General features: G+C 41.8%; 1 protein-coding gene across 1 annotated transcript; it reads left to right on the top strand.

The window, feature by feature from the left end:
• Window positions 1–2066: 2066 nt before the first annotated feature.
• On the top strand, window positions 2067–17546 carry LOC132900913 (serine/threonine-protein kinase D3-like). Its single transcript, XM_060943322.1, has 11 exons — window positions 2067–2188; window positions 2303–2380; window positions 4426–4639; window positions 10807–10835; window positions 10916–10988; window positions 11076–11182; window positions 11275–11436; window positions 14169–14267; window positions 14617–14884; window positions 15026–15111; window positions 17256–17546. The coding sequence occupies exons 1-11, from the start codon at window positions 2093–2095 to the stop codon at window positions 17406–17408; spliced, it is 1365 nt and encodes a 454-aa protein (XP_060799305.1). The 5' UTR covers window positions 2067–2092; the 3' UTR covers window positions 17409–17546.
• The last annotated feature ends 1441 nt before the right edge of the window (window positions 17547–18987 follow it).

Raw genomic sequence — 18987 nt, 5'->3', positions numbered from 1 at the left:
TGTTATTTATTGCTTTATATAAAGAAATACAATTTATATTATGCAGAATTTAGTTCAGCCTTTTGGTCCGGCCCTCCACAAAATTTTCTGTTTCTCATGTGGCCCCATGGAAAAAATAATTGCCCACCCCTGCGGTAATGCATCAACTAATTGTGTATTTGTTTACAACCATCCATCATCCGTAACCGCTTATCCAGTGCAGGGTCGCGGGCAAGCTGGAGCCTATCCCAGCTGACCATGGGTGAGAGGCAGGGTACACCCTAGACAAGTCACCAGATTTTTGATGACTTTGGTGAACAACATGCGTGCACCACCACAGGGAACTGGATCGTAAGTGCAAGGCAACATATAAACACTTGACCACCAGACAACAAAATTTGTATCTTTGTTTACATAAGAGATGGGTTTTTATCCAGCGCTTATTTTTAATTTGCTTTTTAAAAAATAATGTGGGATTATTTACTAACACTGTGTAGCAGTCCTTGGAATTAAGAACAACAGGAAAGAGTCTATGACAGGTGCAGATGCGTTTTATTCCTCTTGAACACGAGTATAGCTTCGAACACCAGACATCATACACCGAGCACCATGAAAACTAAAGAAAACAAAAGTAATAAAATTAAAGAAAACAAAATTAGCGTAACATGGTTGTAAACATGGTCACCTCACAGCAAGAAAGTCCTGGGTTTGAGCCCAGCGGCCGGCGAGGGTCTTTCTGTGCGGAGTTTGCATGTTCTCCCCATATCCGCGTGGGTTTCCTCCGGGTGCTCCGGTTTCCCCCACAGTCCAAAGACATGCAGTTAGGATAACTGGTGACTCTCTAAATTGACCGTAGGTGTGAATGTGAGTGTGAATGGTTGTCTGTGTCTATGTGTGAGCCCTGTGATGACCTGGGGACTTGTCCAGGGTGTACCCCGCCTCTCACCCATAGTCAGCTGGGATAGGCTCCAGCTTGCACGCGACCCTGCACAGGATAAGCGGTTACACATGATGGATGGATGGTTGTAAACAAATATACAATTTTGCAGAGTCATTTTTACAGACTATTTTCTGAACTTTACATACCTTGCTCAACTAAACCAAGGGTGCAGACCTCTACAAGTTCGCTAAACATGCACCGTTAGCCTCTGTGCTCAAAGTCTAGTGCTTAACTACAGTTCAACCAATGCACTGAACACAAACAAAACACAATCAATAAACAGCAAGCACAAACTTTACATTGCGAATGAATGACATATCAGGATGACAGACAGTAAAGCTTTATAACATACCGTGCTAAACCTCTGATGGAGGTACATGCTGAGTATAAACACAGCACTGAGCATCTGTAGCATAACAAATACAGCTTCCTGGGCTAAACAGCTCCACCCGGAACATGAACAATAAGTGACAGCTTGTGCACTCACACTAATTAATAGATCACTGATATTGCACATCATGTTTTTGGATTGCAATGTATTGTTGCATTTCTACCACACGTACAAACCAATCAGTTAAATTTTCGTCTACAAAACAGGAAATGGAGAAAATACAGATGTTGTGACTCATTATTCGTTCATCTTCAGTAAGTGGTTTATCCTGGTCAGGGCCACAATAGATCTAGAGTCTACCGAGGCAGGAATACCCCCTGGAAAGGAATTAAGACCCATCACACACACATTCACTCCTAGGGGCAATTTATTGTAACCAAAATTAATTTTTTTTTTTTTGAAGAGTCAGAACCCACACACACTTCCAGTTAACACAAGAAGTGACAAACCACATGCTTTCTCCCACCCATCTTGCACAGAGAGCAACTCAAACCAGAAGCCTGAATCTGAGGAGGACATTGCTGTGGTAACAGTCAACGCTATTTATGAAGAATATCCCTTTAAAGCGCGACCTCATGTTGAGGACTCTGCCGAACAACCACCAATTGGGTAACCACACATCATGGACTATAGTACAGTATTATAGTCTGTACTAATATTACATTTAGTGTTTATACAGTACATCATGTATCCTGCATAAACACTACACTCGCCAGCCATCCATCTCTTCTCTCTGTCCCTGTCTGTCTTTCAGTCCATGTTTCAGCAGTAATATCCCCTTGATGAGGGTGGTGCAGTCAGTTAAACAAACTAAGAGGAGATCCAGTGGAATATTGAAGAAAGGCTGGCTGTTGCACCATACCAATGTAGATACACTGGTGAGTGAACACTAATACACACACCAGAAGAACACACTGACATTTGTTGTCAGGGGAAAATTGTGTAGATTTGTAAATGTTAGATAATGAACATCAGTTCGGTTTGTCTTGCAGAGAAAAAGGCACTACTGGGTTCTAGATGGGAAAAGCATCACACTGTACCAGAACGAGAACAGCAACAAGTACTACAAGGTGCTTTGTATTCCCTGTGAATCACACAACCTCCCAGAACGTTATTGTACCTTATACTACAGCACTATTCAGTTCTCAAATCTGATTGGTCAGAAGGTGCTGATTAATTTTCCATAATAGCAGATGTGATATTAGAGGAATGAAACACTTCAGGATGCGTTATTTAAGCAGTATCATACAAGCAAGAGTGTGATTATAATGAATATCTACTGGTTCTGTGTAGGTACCAGCCTGCGGGCCAAGTGCAATAGGTAATTACAGCTGTGCTGATTATTCAGTATAACCACACAATTACGAGTGCAATATTACTTTTATACAACGGTTCTATAAGCAAGACATTAATATTGATTATTATACATACAGGGCACTTTTTCGATGGAATAAAAATGTTCTATTCCCTTCTAGCAGGTTTCATTCATTTGGTTTGATAGCATGCAGTATTGCTAGCATATCGTTTATCCTATGTGCATTACGTCACTCTACCCAATGGAGAATGAGCGTTGAATATGGTTTATATTGCATGGTTGTCAAGACAACATGTCACACATTGGAGCTGATACAAATATTCAGTGAGAGGTTTCTGCTGCGCATGCACAGAAGCATTTCTTTGTTCGCTGGGAAAGACAAAGATGCATTGAACACCCAAAAGACTCCCAAAACTTCATTAAATGTTTTTCTTGTAGATTTACAAGAGAAAAACATACCAACAGACATCGAAAAACTGAAAAAGAGAGTTGCACGGTAAGGTCAGACAAACAATGTCATGCCTCCATCGTGTTGTCTCTGGACCTCCAGACCTGATGCCAATTGGTGCACAAAAGTGCCACAGACCTGACGGGTATAGAAGTTGCCCCACAGTGACAACCGACTTGCCGAGTGATGCCATCCGTTGGCCATTTCAGTGGCACTTCTGCATGCCATCTAGTGGTGTACCATTGACCCTGTTGGGTTCATCTGCCACACTGCACCGAAAAGTGCCCTGCTGCCAGCGCCTTATTGGTGATGTACTATTTAACCCATAGCTGGAAGCCACTCCGGGTCAGAGCGGACCTAGGGGCAATGGTGATTAAGGGGTAACTCCACTTCCCCCAATGCTCAAGTCCTCCTGGACCTGAGACTCTCAACTGGTTGCAGTTTAAAATCATACCCGGGACGACTTAATAATATTGGCTGGCTTTTTTCATGGTATATCAGATATATTTCATTCAGCTAGCATAATATTGAACTCATCTTCGACTTATTCAATTTCATGCTAGCTGAATGGAATATATCGGATATATGTACTACTCAACGCCAGTATGGCCAAACACTGTGTTTCTTTTTGATCCCAAAGAAACCACACTCACTTTATAGCACATCAGGTAACTGGCTAGCTAGCTCACATTGATTGATTCGTACATTCCCGTTAAAAGTACTTCAGGTAAAATCGGCATCCTGTATTCTTTTTCATCTTCATCTGATGAGCTTTCATATTTTAAGCCAAAAGTTATATTCCTGAAAAGTGTCATTTTTGCCATGTTTGTTGTTGATGTCACGAACACCACTGCAGTAATGGTTTCAAAATAGGAAGTGTAATTTACGTGGTGGACACAGACAAGCAGAGTGGTCAACACAGTGAAATGTCCCAGTGCATTTATCGGAAATATGGGCACTCTTGGTAAACTGCGTGACCAGTCAAATTAGTCAAATGGAACTAACTGGTGTATAATGCAGAATGATCATTTTGTGGGTTTTAACAGTAACTCTCCCACACACCACTCCGCCTTCGATAATTTTCCTATAACATCATGCCCCCCCACCCAGGTGTTCTCTTCCTCACTTCGCAAAAATCTAACATATCCTTTTTAGTATGTCCACTTTATTTACTTTTATTTATATATATATATATATATATATATATATATATATATATATATATATATATATATATATATAACATAATTTGTTGTTTATCTCATATGGCATCTTTAAAAATGTAAATGTTCTGTGTTTGGCTCTCATAAGCTGTCACACATTGTTCCTAATCCTTCCTCCTTGCTGTACAGGAGCTGCCTCTGTCTGAAGTGCTGCAGGTTCGAGGTTCATCTCAGCTCACTGTTACTGTGCAGTCGGATGACGCTGGTCATTCATTTGAGCTGCTGACGAGTTCTGTGGTCTACTGTGTGTTCACAAATACAGAAGGAGCAGCCTGGGAGTCGGCCGTCAGACTCGCGCTCATGCCTTTACAGAGCATTGGCCTCAGCACAGCAGGGCCTGCAGGTCTCTCACACACACACACACACACACACACACACACACACACAAATTGTTTATACGAACTTATTCCAGGTATTCCAAAATGTCCCATAATATTACACCCGAAATTAAAACCTTTACAAAAAATAACAATGACAGCACTTTCCACTTTAATCCAAATGCAGTCAAGCAACCAAGACATGTTTGCTTCTTTAGTTCTGCACGGGTGCTGCAAGGTTTAATGGCGCAAGCAAGTAAATTAAAAAAAAAATACTCTTGGACGACAGTACCGTTAAATTTCTAAATCTGACTGGTCATAAGGGTGTTGCTTACTTTTCCATAACAGCAGCTCTGGCTGTAATTCAAGTGCAATATCTTTATATTTAATGCAATCATTCTGTTACACTAGTATTATTATAGTAACGGCTCTTTCACAGAGACTTGTATGGTGGATACTCTACAAAACCTAAGACTTTGTTAGTTATCAAAGAAAAACGTGAAATTTTCTGTAAGGGTTAGGGTTTGTGTCAGAGCTTTGTAATGGTCAGCAAATGTTCCAACAAGTCTACAAGCCAGAGGATGTTACACTTTGTGGTTTCTCTTGCACAAGCTGAAAAAAGAGAGGCTGGTGAAGGAGTGACTATAACACCTACAATACAAGTGCTAGCAGGAAGTAACTTGTTTCTAACTAGAGTAACAGTTAAAAAGCATGACGTGCCATTCTTTAATAATTAAAAATGTAATTGTTGAAACATTTTTGTGGTAGAAGAGGTAAGTGCTGTTGTTTGGGGTGTGGGTCAAATTCAGAGCTGTAACAGTTACACCAGCCTGTCATTGATTATTTTCCTATTACAGCATGCCCCAAAGTGTTTCATTCCTTACTTATTACAGTGCCTTGCAAAATTATTCACTCCCGCCCCCCCGGCTTTTTACCCATTTTGTTACATTACAACCTGTAATTTTAAATGTGTTTTTTTTTTTAATTGAATTTTATGTAATGGTTCTACACAAAATAGTCTAAGTTGGTGAAGTGAAATGAAGAAAAAAAACAAATAAAAAATTGAAAACTGGCGTGTACATATATATTCACCCCATTTGCTATGAAGCCCCTAAAAAGTTCTGGTGCAACCAATTACTTTAATAAGTCACATAATTAGTGAAATAAAGTCCACCTGTGTATTATATACCAACAGATCAAGTGTCACATGTTCTGTCGGTTCAACCCCGATTCCAAAAAAGTTGGGACAAAGTACAAATTGTTAATAAAAACGGAATGCAATGATGTGGAAGTTTCAAAATTCCATATTTTATTCAGAATAGAACATAAATGACACATCAAATGTTTAAACTGAGAAAATGTATAATTTAAAGAGAAAAATTAGGTGATTTTAAATTTCATGACAACACATCTCAAAAAAGTTGGGACAAGGCCATGTTTCCCACTGTGAGACATCCCCTTTTCTCTTTACAACAGTCTGTAAACGTCTGGGGACTGAGGAGACAAGTTGCTCAAGTTTAGGGATAGGAATGTTAACCCATTCTTGTCTAATGTAGGATTCGAGTTGCTCAACTGTCTTGGGTCTTTTTTGTCGTATCTTCCGTTTTATGATGCGCCAAATGTTTTCTATGGGTGAAAGATCTGGACTGCAGGCTGGCCAGTTCAGTACCCGGACCCTTCTTCTACGCAGCCATGATGCTGTAATTGATGCAGTATGTGGTTTGGCATTGTCATGTTGGAAAATGCAAGGTCTTCCCTGAAAGAGACGTCGTCTGGATGGGAGCATATATTGCTCTAGAACCTGGATATACCTTTCAGCATTGATGGTGTCTTTCCAGATGTGTAAGCTGCCCATGCCACACGCACTAATGCAACCCCATACCATCAGAGATGCAGGCTTCTGAACTGAGCGCTGATAACAACTTGGGTCGTCCTTCTCCTCTTTAGTCCGAATGACACGGCGTCCCTGATTTCCATAAAGAACTTCAAATTTTGATTCGTCTGACCACAGAACAGTTTTCCACTTTGCTACAGTCCATTTTAAATGAGCCTTGGCCCAGAGAAGACGTCTGCACTTCTGGATCATGTTTAGATACGGCTGCTTCTTTGAACTATAGAGTTTTAGCTGGCAACGGTGGATGGCGCGGTGAATTGTGTTCACAGATAATGTTCTCTGGAAATATTCATGAGCCCATTTTGTGATTTCCAATACAGAAGCATGCCTGTATGTGATGCAGTGCCGTCTAAGGGCCCGAAGATCACGGGCACCCAGTATGGTTTTCCGGCCTTGACCCTTACGCACAGAGATTCTTCCAGATTCTCTGAATCTTTTGATGATATTATGCACTGTAGATGATATGTTAAAACTCTTTGCAATTTTACACTGTCGAACTCCTTTCTGATATTGCTCCACTATTTGTCGGCGCAGAATTAGGGGGATTGGTGATCCTCTTCCCATCTTTACTTCTGAGAGCCGCTGCCACTCCAAGATGCTTTTTTTATACCCAGTCATGTTAATGACCTATTGCCAATTGACCTAATGAGTTGCAATTTGGTCCTCCAGCTGTTTCTTTTTTGTACCTTTAACTTTTCCAGCCTCTTATTGCCCCTGTCCCAACTTTTTTGAGATGTGTTGGTGTCATGAAATTTCAAATGAGCCAATATTTGGCATGAAATTTCAAAATGTCTCACTTTCGACATTTGATATGTTGTCTATGTTCTATTGTGAATACAATATCAGTTTTTGAGATTTGTAAATTATTGCATTCCCTTTTTATTTACAATTTGTACTTTGTCCCATCTTTTTTGGAATCGGGGTTGTATATAATACACCTGTTCTGAAAGGCCCCAGAGGCTGCAACACCACTAAGCAAGAGGCACCACTAACCAAATAACACCATGAAGACTAAGGAGCTCTCCCAACAAGTCAGGGACAAAGTTGTTGAGAAGTACAAGTCAGGGTTGGGTTCTTTAAAAAAAAAATCCAAATCTTTAATGATACCCCGGAGCACCATCAAATCCATCATCATCAAATGGAAAGAACATGGTACCACAACAAACCTGCCAAGAGAGGGCCGCCCACCACAACTCATGGACCAGGCAAAGAGGGCATTAATCAGAGAGGCAGCACAGAGACCAAAGGTAACCCTGAAGGAGCTGCAGAGTTCCACAGCAGAGACTGGAATATCTATCCATAGAATCCCAATAAGTCGTACATTCCACAGAATGGGGCTTCATGGAAGAGTGGCTAGAAAAAAGTCATTGCTTAAGAAAACACGTTTGGAGTTTGCCCAACAGCATGTGGCAGACTCCCCAAACACATGGAAGAAGATTCTCTGCTCAGATGAGACTAAACTTGATCATTTTGGCCATCATGGGAAATGCCATGTGTGGCGCAAACCCAACACCCTGAGAACACCATTCCTACAGTGAAGCATGGTGGTGGCAGCATCATGCCGTGAGGATATTTTTCATCTGCAGGGACAGGAAAGCTGGTCAGGTCTGAAGGAAACATGGATGGCACTAAATACAGGGCAATTCTGGAGGAAAACCTGTTTGAGTTGGCCAGAGGTTTGAGACTTGGACGAAGGCTCACGTTCCGGCAGGACAATGACCCTAAACATACTGCTAAGGCTACACTGGAGTGGTTTAAAGAGAAACATTTAAATGTGTTGGAATGGCCTAGTCAAAGCCCAGACCTCAATCCAACTGAGAATCTGTGGTCAGACTTGAAGATTGCTGTTTACCAGTGGAGCCCATCCAACTTGAAGGAGCTGGAGCAGTTTTGCCTTGAGGAATGGACAAAAATCCCAGTGGCTAGATGTGGCAAGCTCATAGAGACTTATCCAAATGACTTGCAGCTATAATTGCAGCAAAAGTGGCTCTACAAAGTACTGACATTAGGGGGGTGAATAGTTATGCACGCTGAAGTTTTCTGTTTGGCTGAGGCTAAGGACACCGCCGCTGTTTCCCTAAATTAAATATCTTGCTTGCGGCCACCGGCGCTGTTTCCCTAAAATAAATATCTTACTTGTGGGCACCGCCGCTGTTTCCCTAAAATAATGTTCTTACTTGCGGGTACTGGGCACGCTTTCTCCTCAAAAAAATGGTTAATTAGGAAACTACAACTTGTTGTAAAATATGCCGGTATATAGCACATAGAAAAAAAAAATTATTACATTTTCCATATATAGAACATCTGCAGGACACCAATACGTGTCAAGTTGTGCCGTGGCACTAAATTTCTGCACTGATGTGTGCATACACGTGCTTATGTACTTTATTCAAGTATGACGGTCTATTTGTGTATGCACATTCATGTAAACTAAAAGAAAAATCCTTCCATGTCCATACTTGAAGAGAGCCATAATTTTGACACATGTATATATTTATTCATGTACTGATCTTACATTAATATCAATAAAAAATGGCCAAGGGCCCTGTATGTTACCGGCCTTAGTGTATATCAACTAAGGCTACATCCACACGACAACGGCAACGAGATGTTATTTAAAAATATATTGCATCCAAATGGGCAACGATCAGTAAAATATCAGGTCCATATGGCAACGCAACGCTTGCTGAAAACGATGCAATACACATGCCACACCTCTAGGGGCGCTGTAAGACGGTCCCTTCGGAGACACCAGAAGAATAGAAGTAAGGACGCATGCGCATAAACTATTATGCGCGAGACTTCATATTAGCCACAAAGTCAGGAAAATCTGTTCGTAAAATTACATTATAATGACCAAATACAATGAAAAGTATTTTTCCAGTCTCACCTGTGAAAGGTAATCCCATGTGATCTCGTTTGGACGGTACAGTTAAACGCAGCTAATCTTTATTCTCCGCTTTGACCTATCCAATATGGCGGCGAGGATGACGTATGATTCTACGCGGAAGGCGGCGTCTTTAATGGTCCGGAATAAATTGAATGCTACACGTTGATGGATTAATTTGCTCTTCTACGCCCTTTTTGAGGAATGTATTGTAGGACTTCCTGTAAACCAACATCTGAAGAGGTGAGATCGCTCCTTTTTTTCCCTATTTTTGCTGGCGGGATTGACTCTGCCCTAAGGGCTATTTTCTCTCTCTCTCTCACTTTGCACCATTACACAATAAATATTCACAGTGAAAATATTTTGTAAGCGCGTTTCATGAACCAAGTTATAGGATTTGTTGACAACTCGCATCGAGTTCGTTACACTTCTACCCGGTGTGAAGCACTCACAGTCATGTGGTTGTGACGTCATCGTAAACAAATCCGTTCTACTCATCCAGATGACTTCACAACGGCAACGTTGCCAGATCTTTCCACTCTGGAACCCGTTCTCAAAAAGATTGCGTTTTGGGCACCCAAAACGCCGGTGCCGTGTGGACGCCAGGTCTAAACTATAAGCAATTGTATCGGAGTCACCTGAATCCGTTGCCGTGTGGACAGGGCCTAAGTCAAGGTTATCCAAGGTGTTTGCACTCAAAGCGCATGTAGGAGTACGTAAACTTGGCATCGTACAGTGGCTGTCCAGGCCTGATGTTCTTATTAGCTTTTTCAACGGTTCTGGAATTCTTCACAGTAAAAAGGTGACCATTTGTTTTGCACCACACACTAAAACCCCCTTTGAAGTGCTCCCAACTTTCAAATGGTGTGTCTCCAAATGGTGTCATCTCTGACCCCCCCCCCCCCCCCCCCATCTTCAACAGTTTAAACGCCTGCCAGATTTGACCGGAAGAAAGAGATTGTTGTTTTGTTCTTTCTGACTGGTTGAGAGTGGCGGTGTCCAAGATTGGACTTTCCTGCATTTGGGAAACAGCGGCAGTGGACCTGGACACAGCGTTTCTGTGTCTAGGTCAAATCTGGCAATTTGTTGTTTGCTTCACAATTAAAAAAAAATCACATCTTCAAAGTTGTAGGCATGTTCTGTAAATGAAATGATGCAAAAGTATTGAAAACTACTAAATACGCAAATCAGATTAGAATTAAATGATAATCTATAAGTCCACTTTCACACTTTAGGCCCACTATGTCTCCTGTATGAGTTTTTTTTTTTAATATAAATCTTTTTGATCCATATTTATAGAGGAAAGCACAGTGTGCATTAATCACTGAAATGTAAGAATTGGTGAGTGTAATGAGTGAGAACAGAAAAAAAATTGCTTGAGAATAAAGTTTTGCTGTTTGTTATTTATCTAGATGATCGAGCCATCAGTGAAGAAATCCAGGTGAGTATTTATTCTCATACAGCTGTTGCAGGAAATGCCTGTATTCTGTGTGGGCTAACACTGTCATGGGTGTTTCTCAGGATATTAGTTTGCTGTATCAGGTTTTCTCTGATGAAGTGTTGGGATCAGGTCAGTTTGGAGTGGTGTACGGAGGTAAGGTGTTCATTCAGAGTGATAAGTAATCTACACTGTTAGTCCATTAAGAGCTGGCCATGTACAGAGAGTTGGGTTTGTGTGCAGGTACTCACAGGCAGACGGGACGACCAGTAGCCATTAAGGTCATTGATAAAACTCGCTTCCCGGCCAAGCAGGAGAGACAGAGCAAAAATGAGGTGGCAATACTGCAGGTCTGTTGAATGAGTGTGTTCTTTATAGTGGAATTAGTTTCAGAAAATGATTGCTATATTGCCTTGTTAATGCTGTATGTTTGTGTGTCCAGAGTCTGTCCCATCCTGGAGTCATTGTACTCGAAGGCATGTTTGAGACACCTGAGCGGACTTTTGTCATCATGGAGAAGCTCCATAGCGACATGCTGGAGATGATTCTGTCCAACGAGAACGGACGTCTTCCTGAACGCACCACACGCTTCCTTGTTATGCAGGTAGCCATGGAAATCTGTGCTATATTATAATCAGATGTTTTATTATTATTATAATTATTATTATTATTTTTTTTAATTATCAGTCTGAAATGGAAACTTTTTTATTCTGTTTACTCCACACCACCACTCAGATACCGATTCTCAAGCTCTTGTTATTTAAGTATTAAACCAGGAAAACACTGGAATCTGTAGCACTATGGATGTTCCTGGTCTTAATTTAGAAAGGATAAGATACAGTGTCTTGCAAAAGTATTCATCCCCCTTGGTGTTTGTCCTGTTCTGTCACATTAGAAGCTGGAATTAAAATGGATTTTTGGGGAGGTTAGTACCATTTCATTTACTAAAACATGCCTACAACTTTAAAGGCTTTTTTTGTATTTTTTTAAAATTGTGACACAAAAGATCATTAAGATGCCCCCCCCGGAAATCTGGAGTGTGCATATGTATTCACCCCACTCCCCCAAAGTCAGTACTTTGTAGAGCCACCTTTTGCTGCAATTACAGCTGCAAGTCTCTTGGGGTATGTCTCTATTAGCTTAGCACATCTAGCCACTGGAATTTTTGCCCATTCCTCAAGGCAAAACTGCTCCAACTCCTTCAAGTTGGATGGGTTCCGCTGGTGAACAGCAATCTTCAAGTCTGACCACAGATTCTCAGTTGGATTGAGGTCTGGGCTTTGACATAGCCATTCCAAGACATTTAAATGTTTCCCTTTAAACCACTCCAATGTAGCTTTAGCGGTATGTTTAGGGTCACTGTCCTGCTGGAACGTGAACCTTCGTCAAGTCTCAAACCTCTGGCTGACTCAAACAGGTTTTCCTTCAGAATTGCCCTGTATTTAGTGCCATTCACCTTTCCTTCAGTCCTGACCAGCTTTCCTGTCCCTGCAGATGAAAAATATCCCCACAGCATGATGCTGCCACCACCATGCTTCACTGTGGGAATGGTATTCTCAGGGTGTTGGGTTTGTGCCACACATGGCATTTCCCATGATGGCCAAAACGATCAAGTTTAGTCTCATCTGACCAGATAATCTTCTTCCATGTGTTTGGGGAGTCTGCCGCATGTTGTTAGGCAAACTCCAAATGTGTTTTCTTAAGCAATGGCTTTTTTCTGGCCCCGTTTCTATAAAGCCCCATTCTGTGGAGTGTATGGCTTAAAGTGGTTCTATGGACAGATACTCCCATCTCCACTGTGGGTCTTTGCAGCTCCTTCAGTGTTATCTTTGGTGTCTTTGTTGCATCAAATGCCCTCTTTGTCTGGTCTGTGAACTTTGGCGGGTGGCCTTCTCTTTCAAGAAGAAGAAGCAGCAGAAAGAAGAAACCTTTATTTGTCACATGCACACTTCAAGCACAGTGAGATTCATCCTCTGCATTTAACCCATCTGAAGCAGTGAACACGCGTGCGCACACACCCAGAGCAGTGGGCAGCCACACTACAGCACCCGGGGAGCAGTCAGGGGTTAAGTATCTTGCTCAAGGGCAATTCAGCCCAAGGCCACCCCATGTTAACCTAACTGCATGTCTTTGAACTGTGGGGGAAACCGGAGCACCCGGAGGAAACCCACGCTGACATTGGGAGAACATGCAAACTCCACACAGAAAGGCCTTCACTGGCCACTGGTGTCCAACTGCTGTACCAATACAACAGGCAGATGCCCTGGCAAAGAAACGGATGAAACGACATGCGGACAGGATGTGCCATGTTACTCCATCGACATTGAGGGTGAGTGACTTCGTCCTGTGTCGTCAAAAGAAAGATGGGAAGCTATGCCCTGCCTACAACCCCCACCCATACAAAATCGTTGCCATAAAAGGTTCTATGGTGACAGCCAAAAACAACAATCATGTCATCACCAGAAACTCATCCCACTTCAAACCCATAACAGCAAATGGAAATCTCTCTACCCAGTCACGTGATCCAAGAGCCATGAGTGGTCAACAAGACGTCATGGACTGGACTGAAATCCTTCCTGAACAAACTCCAGAGCCCTTACCCCCTGACCCTCCAGGGTCACAGTCACCTGGACGCAGATACCCAGTCAGGATGAACAGAGGGCCCCCATCATATCTCGCTGACTTTGAATAATGTGGATAATTTCATTTCACAATTTAAACTTAAAAAAAAGGAAGTGTTGTAATGTTCATGATTCACAATGACCTGTTCATTGTTTAATTCAGTCCACAAGGGGGCGCTAGGTTTACTGTTTGGGGGTAAGCTAGAAAGGTGGGAAGCGGAAGGAGCGAGAGAGGAAGAAGCCAGAAGGCGGATAACATAATCTGTAATGTGTTCGAGAGAGTGAAGTAAAGAAATATTCATTTACAGAATTTCCTTTGTCTTAGTGTTTAATTCAAGAACTTTACAGCTCTTATTTAGGGGTTTCATACCGTATAAAAGGGGGTGAATACCTATGCACGCTCCAGTTTTGTTTTTTCATCTTTATTGTTTGTCACAATAAAACAACAATTTTCACTTTTAAAGTTGTAGGCATGTTGTGTAAATCAAATGGTGCTAACCCTCCATAAAATCCATTTTAATTCCATCTTGTAATGTGACAAAACAGGCCAAACACCAAGGGAGAATACTTTTGCAAGACACTGTATGGTACTTGTTTTCCTGTAACTGCGCACCCTCAGGTGTTCTATTCCTTACATATTTTGCCACACCATGACGATGCTTGTTTGCTATTGGATGTCAGATGTTTATCTGGGTGTGTCTGGGCGTTTCTGTAGATTTTGGAGGCTCTGCGCTACCTGCACATGAGACACATCGCTCACTGTGACCTTAAACCTGAGAACGTGCTGCTTGCCTCACCAGATCCTTTTCCTCAGGTGTGTCTCTTGACTTGCTTTGTCCAGTGCCTGCTTTCCCCAAACATGTCCGAGCAGAGATCAGATTCTGTCCATGCTCCTAATCTCCCTGTACGGTTTACTTGTATTAGCGCAGATTTATTGGCTCAAACGTTTTATGAGTTGTAATAGAGTAGGATTGTAGACTGGATGAAGTCATCAAGGAACAGGATTTTGAACCTGTCTATTTAAATGATGTTTTCTTTTTTACTATTGTACTACTATATGATATAGGATGATTTGCACAGTGAGTGTATCAATAGCTACATTTAAATAAGCCCCAGACATTTGCAGTACAAGCTGAAACATATCCACACTGTCTGTGTTTCAGGTGAAACTGTGTGACTTTGGTTTTGCGCGGCTCATCGGTGAGAAGTCTTTCCGGCGCTCGGTGGTGGGTATGCCGGCGTATCTTGCCCCCGAGGTGATCAGCAGCCATGGCTATAACCGCTCCCTGGACATGTGGGCTGCAGGGGTGATCCTGTATGTCAGCCTGAGCGGCACGTTTCCCTTCAACGAGGATGAAGACATTCACCAGCAGATCACTAACGCTGCCTTCATGTACCCACGTCATCTGTGGGCCCTCATTTCTCTCGAGGGTGAGACATAAAACACAGACTGTTCTAGAAACCTGAATGTACATCTGGCTTGATTAAATTGATGCTGAAAACTTTGATGAATCTGTGATTAATCAACTTGACTTTTACTGATGACTGATTTTCTCTGCTTTTTTCTCACAGCGGTGAGTTTGATTAATAACCTGCTGCAGGTGGTGGTGCGCCGCAGGTTCAGTGTGGGGAAAGCTATGGGACACCCCTGGCTCCAGGTAAAATCACCTTTTAATCCTGGTCTCAGTATGGGGGGTGGAGGCGAGGCAAGCTGATGATAGTAAATCCTATACATCCGCACATATTTTTATGTGATGCACAAGATCAGGAGTTGTTTAACTTTTTGGATCCTGTAAAAAAGAGAAAAAAAATTTACAGACCTCAGCTGTACCGAATTATACTAATATTAAAACAAATCACAGATCATCTGGCTCTGCTTCAGGGATCACACTATGAGTACCATGGCACAAGATGATTGTGATTTCTAGTTAATCAGGGTAAAGTGTTTTAACCCTTAAAATCCCTCACACTTATAAAACAGTGTGTTGTGCTTTCAATCCACGTGCAATGCTTGATTTTGTGCTTATAAAAGCCAAAACGACAGAGAGAAGACTATAGACCCCTTTCACTGACGTCACCCGAAACCGGAAGTAAACAGACCCTGCGCCATTTTGGAAGACCAACAAACTCGTGATAAGGGGATAATAACGGCAGCGGTATGTGAACCCACGAGAATAAAGTGGAGTGGCAAACAACTTAAACAAATCTGAGCTGTTTTATTTATGATTTATTGGCCCAACAGTAGACTTCAAAGAAACCTGTGTGAGACTTGGCAAAAAACTGTGGATATAATGGATAAGTCTGTGCATGATCTGCGGACACTCAGGTAAGCAAATGCAAGAAATTCAGATTTAAAACATGCTAAAGTGGCCCCAAGTTGATAACTGTATGAGGAGCAAGCCTCCCAGACTTCTACAATTTAATAATAATAATTTAGGATGGTTTGGGGCTTGCTCGCTGCTGCCAGGTTGGTTGTTGAGTAGCCTGACTTTTTTTTTTTTTCCTTTTTCCTTGCGTGTGGTATCATTGACGCGAGGTTGTTTTTTGAACATGCCAATGCGGACACGATTTCCCCTGATGAGTTATGACTTCAGAAGCGATGCGTGTGTGGAGGTGTGGAGTCCGCGTGATATGTGCATAAGATAGGCTTCTCATGTGTTTGGAGATCCGCGCTCCGAGACAAGCGCAAGCACACACACCCCCAAGGGAAAAAAAGGGGCCCCCCGAAAATATCGGCATAGTTCGAACACTGAGTGTAGGCACTGGGTGTAAACAACAAATAGTTTACAATGTCTGGGTAGCAAACTGTTAGGGTTTTGCTGGGATTCGAACCTGGTTCGTTGGTGTGATGATCCAGCAAACCCCCACTAGGCCACTAGGGGGATGACTCAAATGCAGAGGCGTGAGGCAGAAGTAGAAAAAGTAACAAAAGGTTTATTTATACTATGTACACTATATACAATCCAGGGCAAAACAAAAAAAAACAGAGTATAATTCAAAAGGAAAAAGGCAAAAATGCAAAAGCTCAGAAGATCCACAAAACACAGTCACTACTAATTCCAAAATAAAAGCAAAGTGCAAAACAAAGAACACAGTACAAAGGAAACTGGAGATAAACATAACAGCACAAAGACTCCGTGACAAGAGGACTGAACTCAGGGGTATAAATACACAAACTAATTAAGGACACAGGTGAAGATAATCAGGACTAAACAGGCAATTAACACAAAACACAGGAACAGTGGCGGCCTCTAGAGGCCAAAATAAACATGACACGAAAAGGAAATAACAGCGGCCTCTAGAGGCCAAAACAGTTCAAGTCCTAACAGCAAACAGATGGCAGAATTGGTGTCAGGTCCTCCTTATGTTTCCATTCTCCCTTGCCGCGAGTCTTATCATATGCGTCAAACCCATCAATCACAGCCAGTTTCTCCACATACTGTGCCCTTTCTGCAGCTGGTAATGTACTCACATAACCAGAATTATCAGCCATCGTGTCACTTCACTCTCGCTCGTACTTTGTTTTATATTGTGAGTGCATGTACTTGGTCTTCCAATATGGCGCCTAACAAAATCTCGCGGTGCGGTGATGTCATGTGAAAGGGGTCTATTGAAGAGGATAAAATATTGCCAGGATTCACAGTTATACATCCACTTGTGGAGGATCTTCTACTTCCAACAAGTCCAACAAGAAAGCTGAAAAAACAAAACTTGGGCTGAATCAGAACGAAAGAAAGAAAATGTGAAAATGATGCAGTAATATAATTTGTAAATATGTTTTCATGTGCATGTGTGCCTACAGAACTTCCAACTGTGGTGTGACCTGCGTCAGTTTGAGCAGCGTCTGGGTTGCCGTTACCTCACTCATGACTCGGATGATGAGCACTGGAGATGCCACGCTCAGGAGAAAGGCCTCAGTCTCCCTCCACATCTACAGACAGAGCAGGGACACTAACACACGTACACTGGACACCTCAGTTTGATCAGGAGACCTGTGACTGTGGCGTGTGGACTGTACAGAATCCAGTGCCCTGATGTGATGTACATTTTATGCACACTGACTATTTTTAATAAAATGATGCAAAACTCTGGATTTGGGTTTTTAATTTGATTTAAACATACAGTATACAGTAAGTGTATATAAAATGTGTCACTTATGCAAAGCACTAACAAGGTACAGAAGCCATCAGGAAGTGTAGAATTGTTACTTTTAAAGGTCTCATTGCATCGTTTTTTCATTAATTGTGCGGTGGTCTCTAGTATGAATGAATGAATGCCCTGTGAGCCGGTTTTGGTGAAAAATGCTGTGGTTCTCCTGTTTCAGGCTGTTCTAGTTTGGTGGAGGAGCGGGTAGCGGGAGAACGACAGGATTTCAGCTCTTACTCATTAATATTCATGACATGTAAACGTGTTACCTCTGATTGGCTAACAGCACTGTGACGCTACCTCCAGTGGGTCAGAACAAGCGGATGTTGGTGTCTTTTTGTAAAAACTGTTTTGATTGGCTATTATGGTCTCGACATCGATGTTTTGACGAATAACAATGTAGATAACACGAATTTTACATCACATTCAACGAGATTTAAACGAGACTAAAGATGGCGACTTACAAATAATGTGTAAACATCGTTGGAGTTAATAAAGTTTGAACAGCATGAAGGAACATACCCCAACCCCCCCAAAATTAATAAAAAAAAATTCTCAATGGATTTGGCATAATACGAACTTTTTATTTTTTTACTCAGAAAAAGCAGAAAACTCTCATCCCTGCCTAGCTTGTGACCATGTCATGCATGCTAACATGGAGAATATGAACATGCTATTTTGTGACAAAAACCTTCAAACAAAAGGTTGTTTTACTTACAGTACAGCTTGTGAGCTGGTGGTCGATCATCTTGACGGCACAGATCCAGGTATTAAAAACAACCTCGAAGCAAAACCACTACTGAAGGCACCGAAGTTTGAAAAGTCACTGTGGTTGAAATGATCAGAACACAGTACTAACGCTGCATTATACTTCGCTGGTGGTGTTTCAAAGATAAATTCCAACCATTTCTTCTTCAGCTCTTCTATCTTGGGCAAGAAATGCAACATTGATGTCTTACTGCCACAAATAACACAGGCACGAACTTGTTCAGACATGTTTTCAACTTGCTGTTAGGTCCTCTTCATTAGCTACTGACGAGATGGGCTCTGCTATCTCTCCTCGTGCTTAAATCCGAACTTTCTTCCCGTGGGCGGTCGCAAGCCAAGGTGGGCGAGGCCATGAATACTAATTTTCGAAGTGACGTAAGTTCGTAGGGCTTTTTCAGATTTACTCGTTTTTCCGACTATTTTCTTTCATAAGCTGATACAGGGAATGGGAGTAGAATTACGTTTTCGCATGCATATGCAACTCGGAGTGAACTATGGTATTTCAAAAAGAGCCAGTATTAAACGTTTTAGGTGGAAGGGCACCTTTAAGACAAATTACAGTCTGTGTGCTAATACATTATAACAGGCCTAATTAACTTCATTATATGGTCAAAAGTCTG

The sequence above is a fragment of the Neoarius graeffei genome, chromosome 1 (assembly GCF_027579695.1).
Source record: "Neoarius graeffei isolate fNeoGra1 chromosome 1, fNeoGra1.pri, whole genome shotgun sequence".
Lineage (NCBI taxonomy): Eukaryota > Metazoa > Chordata > Actinopteri > Siluriformes > Ariidae > Neoarius > Neoarius graeffei.
This window is presented reverse-complemented; position numbering and strand designations above follow the sequence as displayed.